This window comes from Pyxicephalus adspersus, chromosome 10 (assembly GCF_032062135.1).
Source record: "Pyxicephalus adspersus chromosome 10, UCB_Pads_2.0, whole genome shotgun sequence".
Taxonomy (NCBI): domain Eukaryota; kingdom Metazoa; phylum Chordata; class Amphibia; order Anura; family Pyxicephalidae; genus Pyxicephalus; species Pyxicephalus adspersus.
The window spans coordinates 59,645,859-59,653,577 of NC_092867.1; the positions used below are offsets into that span (position 1 = coordinate 59,645,859).

The following is a 7,719-nucleotide window of genomic DNA, read 5'->3' on the forward strand; positions in this document are numbered from 1 at the left end:
GGTGAAAACCATTGCACCATGTCTCACACAAGCTCTAGGGCCAACTCCGCCAGCCATGGAGAGCTGCACAAAATCAGTCAATGCCCTAGGACTACGAAACATGTCAAGAGGTCTTCTAACCCTCTGTATTCCCAGGATTCCACACGCATCTTCCCTCTCCATATGATCAGGTATATGGGTAGAATGCTAAGTAAATCCACACTGTATGACAATATACTTTTTATGTAGTCTTAGCATATTGCTACTTACATTTTCAGGATTTTCTATCATTTTGTTGATTCAGTGTGAAGATCATATGGATATAAACATTGAGGTTAAGGAGGAGGAAGAGGAGGTGTGTGTGATAGATTATGGTGACAATCAAACAACAATCAAACAAGAGGAACCATCTCTGGATAGCAGCTCAGGTGAGTAATGAAAAGTAAATAAACTGCCTTGGTATGTGGAATGATGGTTGAGGATTTGTGGACCTTCACACCGTTGGGTAAAATGTTCTCTAAAACAGCGGTCGCCAGCTGGTGGTCCGGGGCTCTGGCCGGTGCACCCCCGAGCTGGGTCAGAAGAAGGACTCCGCTGGTGGAACGCACCGGCCAGATCCGCGGGACTACATACCCCGTACAATTTCCAGGCTTGGGTAAGTGGGCGGGCTGTGTCCCTGAACACAACCCGCCCACTCCCATTGATCTGCAATTATGTCATAATGACATCACTCTGGGGGAGGTTTCTCCTGTTTCAGTGACACCCGGCTCCCCGCGCATGTGTGGTCTGTGATTTTAGTGGTGCATGGGACAAGGTTGGCGACCACTGCTCTAGAAGGCCCTTGAAGGAGAATCAGCAGTTCCTCACATCACCATGAATGTATTCAGTCAGTGTGTGTGTGTTTCCTATAGATGGATCCAGTAATGAAATCCCATTAGGCAGAAGCGCCTGTCCTCTGTATTCCCAAGGTTCACCACAGGAAGATCAGGAGATCCATCACCAGGTAGGTAATGCTGAGGGCCCAATAAAACCACAAAAGAGATGTCCCTGTTCTCGGAATTCCCAGGAATTCCACACAGGAATATTTCAGGCCTCTCCATTATCTGGAAGATAAGACCTAAAAAATATACTCAACTATGAAAAGACTTTGTATGTAATCTTTTGTTACTTTTTATAAAATGAATTTCATCATCTTTGGGGTTTAGGTCGAAGGACTAAAAGACATCAAGGTTAAAGTTATAGAGGAAGAAGAGAAATTGGTGAGCAGAGATCTGCAGTCTGCAGAGGATGGGGAGATGATTATGAAAAGTAAACCTGAGAAAAGTTCTCTTTATATCAACACAAGTAAGTAAAAAACACTAAATGTAGAAACAATTCATTTTTTTTTTACTCACAGTATAGGGGTATAAAAAAAGTAAATGATCAGGATTAAAAAAGTCTGCCCTTATTAAGTTTAACCCAGTTTACTACAAAATAATTGCTGTTATAGAAACATTATACCAAGAACCATTTGCATGCAACACACGTTTTTGTTTTCATTAACTTAAGGAAAAATGTAAAAAGTATTTTAAACCCTGGCAATTAGTATGTCATCAATGTACCCACACCATGATCAGTTTTACCAGCATATGAGAAGAAATACTGTACACCATATGAAAGTTCCGTCTCCAACCCTCAATATAATGTCATGTATCAAACAAATGAGGAGGAGTTGCCATTTGTCCTATGAATGGTTCATCTTGCTTCCTCAATATAACATCATGTCCCCGACAAATGAGGAGGAGATACTGTACACCATATGAAAGGTCCATCTCCATTCCTCAATATAACGTCATGTCCCCAACAAATGAGAAGGAGAGAATTCACACTGGTGAACGTCCTTTTTCGTGCTCAGAGTGTGGGAAATGCTTTGTTCACAAAGCCCACCTGCTTCTACACCAGAAAAGCCACACTGGTGAGGGCCTTTTTTCCTGTTCCGAGTGTGGAAAATGTTATATACAGAAAAGTGCCCTTCTCGCACATCAGAGAATTCACACAGGAGAATACCCTTTTTCATGTTCCGATTGTGGGAAATGTTTCACTGAAAAAGAAAAACTTATCATACACCAGAGAAACCACTCAGGGGAGCGTCCTTATTCCTGTTCAGACTGCGGGAAAGCTTTTATGCAAAAAGGACACCTCCTAACACATCAGAAAAGTCACACGGGGGAGCGACCTTTTGCATGTTCAGAGTGTGATAAAAGTTTTGCTCGGAAAGAAGTACTTACTGAACACCAAAGAATTCACACCGGCGAGCGCCCTTTTACATGTTTAGACTGTGGAAAAAGTTTCACTAGGAAAGGAAGCCTTGTTGGACACCAAAAACTTCATACGGGAAAGGGGCTTTTTTCATGTTCTGTGTGTGGAAAATGTTTTAGGTTTAAAGGAAATCTCATTAGACATCAGAAATTACATCCCAGCTGATGTTAATTCAGGAAGAAATTCTACAGTTTGAATAATTTTGTACATATTTATATAATGGAAAATGAAGTTCTTCCTAGGAGCACATCACAACACATCATTTGTTTTTTTATGATTTTTTATCTCCACTATTACAAATATTTACCAAAATTTTTAATTTTTATTCCTTGGAATTCTATTGTCTGTGTGACTTATTAAGAATTGGTAAATATACAGAAATTATGATTTAAGGTTCTATTTTCAGTTTGTATTTATGTTTTGGCATCAAAATTTAAAAAATTGTTATCATTGTTTTTATTTTTTTTTCTGCCTTTTTTTATTAAATTATCTTTGCACAGTTATGTAACAATAGCACAATGAATAAATCCAAAAGTAGTCCGCAGGATTTATATTCAACACAAGCTGGTGCTTTGACTTATTGTTTGCGGAATTAACAGACAGGAAGAGAGGTAATGGACAAAGAGGAAGTGATGTCACTTATAGAAAGGAAATCCTGGGTGGGAGGTGACATTGCTGGAACTGGCAAAACAGGTAATAGGCTAATATTTTATATTCACACCCAGTATTCCCCCACAATGCCCATCCTTGTGTGATGTATTTTATTTACAATAGTCTGCATGGTGTTCTTTGATCCTGGACATGTCTATCTGACATGATTTTGTACACATACTTATCTGTTTACATAGCCCTGAGTCTTGTTTAGGGTACAAAGCAAATGAAATGAGCTTAACCCGTAAGGTGTTCATCATATCATCAAATCATCTTCACTTCCTATGCCGATATTACACAAAAATAAAAGAAAATACATAAATATACAAAAAAGATATAGGAAATGCTAAACAGAAAAGGCGATCCTACAACATTTGTAGTTAATTAAATAATCTTTTTTTTACACAGGATAATAAACTAAAAACTCTGGTGAGCCATTGTCACCCATCACAGTGACCCCATCTCAGGATATCACCAAGAAGATCATTGAGCTGCTGAATGGCGATGTCATTATTATGGCATGGTGACTGTACAAGGACGTCATGATGGAGGACCACAAGACCCTCACATCACCGGGTAAGAGGAGACTTTATTGTAAAGGAGAGAGCAGTACGGAGGATAGATCCCCCATCATCTGATAAACACATAGAGACAATGTATTCAGTCAGTGTGTGTGTTTCCTACAGATGGATCCAGCAACAAATGAGGAGGAGATACTGTACACCATATGAAAGGTCCATCTCCATTCCTCAATATAACGTCATGTCCTCAACAAATGAGATACTGTACACCACCGGTCACTGTGCCCCGTGTTCTTTGGGTGTCTCCTGTATCCTGTATGTATGGTTTGTATTCATATTTTGGTGTTCTGGTTGCTCTCAGTTCCATGTCAGAGCTCTGAGTGTTGGGTGTCAGACAACATATGTGACTACTGAATACTAGACATGAAGAATACTGATAACATTAATGCATAAGTTTTCTCTACAGATGGACTCTATGTCTGGAATGTTTCAGAGAGACAATTTATATCTCTAGATTATAACGACATCACGCAATCTGCTCCAGAAGAAAAATCTACTATTTATAACACGCGTCTTAAACCTCATAATTTGGAGGCATCATTGGATCCCTCCAATCTTGAGCAATCTTATGATCAGCTACAATCTCTGACCTCAAATATCCACTATAATGATAAATCAACCATTTTATCTAATCTCAAGGAATTTTCTTTAAAGAATAAAGGTGTCCTTATAGGTAAGACTTTATTTTCCTGCTCAGTATGCAGAATTCACACAAACGAGCGACCGTTTTCATGCTCTGATTTTGGGAAAGGTTTCATTGAAAAGGAAAAACTGTGTACACACCAGAGAAGACACACAGGCCAGCGTCCTTTTTCATGTCTAGATTGCGGGAAATAATTTTTCGAAAAAAGAAGTCTGCTTTATCACCAGAGAGCTCACACATGAGCGGAACCATTTATTGGCTGAGAGTGTGGGATGTTTTACCATTAAAGGGGCCTAACATAAAGGATAGACCTGCTCAAACTACTGACAATTGTACACTGGAATATAACAGATGGAATTGTTCAGCCCATAGCACAACCGTGTGAATAAAAAATGGTTTTAATCTGGAATTGGTAGATGGCCTGGTGGCTTCTTCCGTTTCAGTTGTTAGAAGTGCATTTTAGGGGTTCTGTTTCGTTTCCATTCCTTTCCTTACGATATAGTATACAAAACTGGTAGATGAGTGGGGGGAACCCCTCATTATGGGCAGGGCTGATACATAGACCAAGTGTCACAGATCAGAAATATAGCTGGTCTGGGACTTGTAGTCCATTTTATATGCACAGCGTAGTTGCTTACCTTGCTTCAGGCTGCTTCAGGAGATTTGTACCTTACACCAGTTATAACTGACGTTTTCCCTTACATTATTGGTTTGTTGGAGTAAGGTTACCCTTGGGTTGGTCGTCAGTTGAAAAAATGGCCTTCCAAATCACTGATCAGTAGTTAGAAGTGCCTTTGCGGTAGTTGCATGAAGGAACTGGCGATGGAAAGCAAATGGGGATACATCCTAATATAGAGACATTTATCCTACTTCCATACAGCTGTGTCCGGGTTGTTATATTTCAGCACTATGACATAATGGACACCATGTCTCCTAAATGTATTCTAAGATATGACATCCACCTATTTATTCTAGTGGTTCTTTCGTATTTTGGAATTTAGGGTGAACTTAAAGTCATTAAAGTTGAATATAAAGATGAAGAGGAGACTGTGGAGGAGGGGGGTGCTCTTCAACCTAGGAATTCCTCACCGGAAGATCAGCACCATACGAAGAATTATCAGGTAGATGAGACTGGTTATGAAGAAATCAAAATATTGCTATGGGAAGGCATTCGTCTACATATTCCCATATTCTTGGCAGTTACTTTTCCAGATGTTATATTTTTGGGGTTGTAGGGTGAAGAACTAAAAGATATCCAAATTGTAATTAAAGAAGAAGAACAAATATTTGTGAGGGGAGATCAGCAGTCTATGAAGCAGGTGGGGATAAATGTGAAAAGTAAACAGGAGGTATCTTCTCTACACATGGAGAAAAGTAAGTAATAAACTAAATCCACCGCACACACAAAACACTAATCTTTAAACGTGTCCATTCCCCAATATAACGTTTGAGGAGGAGATACTGTACACCATATAAAAAGGTCCATCTCCATTCCTCAATATAACATCATGTCACCAACAAATGAGGAGGAGATACTGTACACCATATGAAAGGTCCATCTCCATTCCTCACCTCAATATAACGTCATGTCCCAACAAATGAGGAGGAGATACTGTACACCATATGAAAGGTCCATCTCCATTCCTCAATATAACGTCATGTCCCCAATAAATGAGGTGGAGATACTGTACACCATATGAAAGGTCCATCTCCAGTCACTGTGTCCCCGTGTGATTTGGGTGTCTCCTTTGTCTAGTTTGTATTCATATTTTAGTGTTTGGGTTGCTCCTAATCCCATGTCAGAGTGTTGAGTGTCAGACAACGTATGTGACTCCTGAATACAATGACAAGACATGGACAATACTGATAACATTGATATATAAATTCTCTCCACAGATCAACACAATGCCTGGAATATCTTAGAGGGACATCTCATTGCAGCTCCAGCTGTTAATACCATCCCACAATCTTCTCCAAAAGGAAATTCTATTACACCACCATCTAGTTTGGGTACATCAAATGATTCTTCTAATTCTAAGGAATCTTCTGGCCAATCACATACTGTTACTCCAGATCTCCATCTAAGACCTCACAGTGCAGATAGACCAATAGTGCCGTCTAATTCCAAGAAATTCTTTATATACCATGCTGTAGATCAGGCACCAGAGAATTCGTTATTGTGTTCGGTGTGTGGAAAATCGTTTAGTGAAAACAGAAACCTTATTAGACATCAGAGAAGTCACAGCGGTGAGCGTCCTTTTCAATGTTCACAGTGCACAAAAAGTTTTGTTCACAATGGAGACCTTCTTAGACACCAGAGGAATCACACTGATGAGCGTCCTTACCTATGCTCTGAGTGTGGGAAATGTTTTAAACATAAAGCACACCTTATTACACACCAGAGAATTCACACAGGTGAACGTCCCTATTCCTGTTCAGAGTGTGGGAAAAGTTACCCCCGTAAAGCAGAACTTCGAATACACCAAAGAGTTCATACGGGTGAATATCCATTTTTATGCTCAGAATGTGGGAAATGTTTCAATTATAAAGAAAAGCTTCGAAGACACCAGAAAACTCACACGGGCGAGCGTCCTTTCCCATGTTCTGACTGCGGCAAATGTTTCTCTGAAAGGGCAAAGCTACGTGTGCACCAGAGACGACACACAGGCGAGCGCCCCTATTCTTGTACAGAGTGTGGGAAATCTTTTTACGAGAAAAGAAATCTTTTAAGTCATCAGAGAACTCACACTAGTCAGAGAACAGAAAATGTCTCACACATAAAGGAAACATAATTATATTTCTAAAGTGATTGTCAGCGATCTAGTGGCAGTAAACAGGTAGAGCTGGTGAATGTGAATGATAGTAAAGGTGAATATAGATGAAGACTGGCAGGGCAACTGTTGGAATTCTTTATTTTGTAGCAGTTGCAGTGGTGAGATCTATATTGTAGGGTACTGTTTCTCTTCCTTGCAAAATCCTTTTTTGCATTCTGCATGATACAAAATAATCCACAAGGGGGAGGGACTTGTTATTATGGGTGTGGCATATATGCAAATTCAGTGCATATTAAGAGATATATCAGCAAACCTGGAAAGTTTTGAAACCACAAGGGTGTTATGTGATGAACAATGCTCTTCATTGTACAACGGGTGAGGGAATGATTAATATACTGAGTTTTTTACATGCATGGTGTGATGGTTGTAGACCTGCAGAGATTGCAATAGTTTAATGCAGAAACATTAATAAATAGGAAACTACTTTCATATGTTACCAACACACTACAAAATCTCTAGAAAGCTTCTCTTGTTGAAACTATTGAGAACTTTAATGCACCAAACAAAAAAAGTGTAATTTTACACAATGTGTGAAATAATAAAAACGTATTTCATGATATCTGTCATCTGTGTGTATCATATGAGTAAGGGGGGGAGCTGTATGGGAGAACTGTCAGAGAATGTAGTGTGGATGGTGGAGGAGAGCTGCTGGAGAATGTAGTGTGGATGGTGGGGGAGAGCTGTTGGGGAATGTAGTGTGGATGGTGGGGGAGAGCTGTTGGGGAATGTAGTG

General features: G+C 39.7%; 1 protein-coding gene across 1 annotated transcript; it reads left to right on the forward strand.

Moving 5' to 3' along the window:
- Positions 1-1,812: 1,812 nt before the first annotated feature.
- Positions 1,813-7,543, forward strand: LOC140338911 (uncharacterized). The gene is made up of 5 exons (XM_072423228.1): positions 1,813-2,437; positions 3,916-4,043; positions 5,154-5,273; positions 5,388-5,526; positions 6,049-7,543. The coding sequence occupies exons 1-5, from the start codon at positions 1,813-1,815 to the stop codon at positions 6,942-6,944; spliced, it is 1,908 nt and encodes a 635-aa protein (XP_072279329.1). The 3' UTR covers positions 6,945-7,543.
- Positions 7,544-7,719: the final 176 nt, after the last annotated feature.

Coding starts and splice junctions, on each gene's coding strand:
- LOC140338911 (XM_072423228.1), top strand. CDS start 1,813: ATGTCCCCAACAAATGAGAAGGAGAGAATTCACACTGGTGAACGTCCT. Junction 2,438..3,915: donor ACATCAGAAATTACATCCCA/GCTGATGTTAAT, acceptor TTTTCTCTACAG/ATGGACTCTATGTCTGGAAT. Junction 5,274..5,387: donor ACCATACGAAGAATTATCAG/GTAGATGAGACT, acceptor TTGGGGTTGTAG/GGTGAAGAACTAAAAGATAT.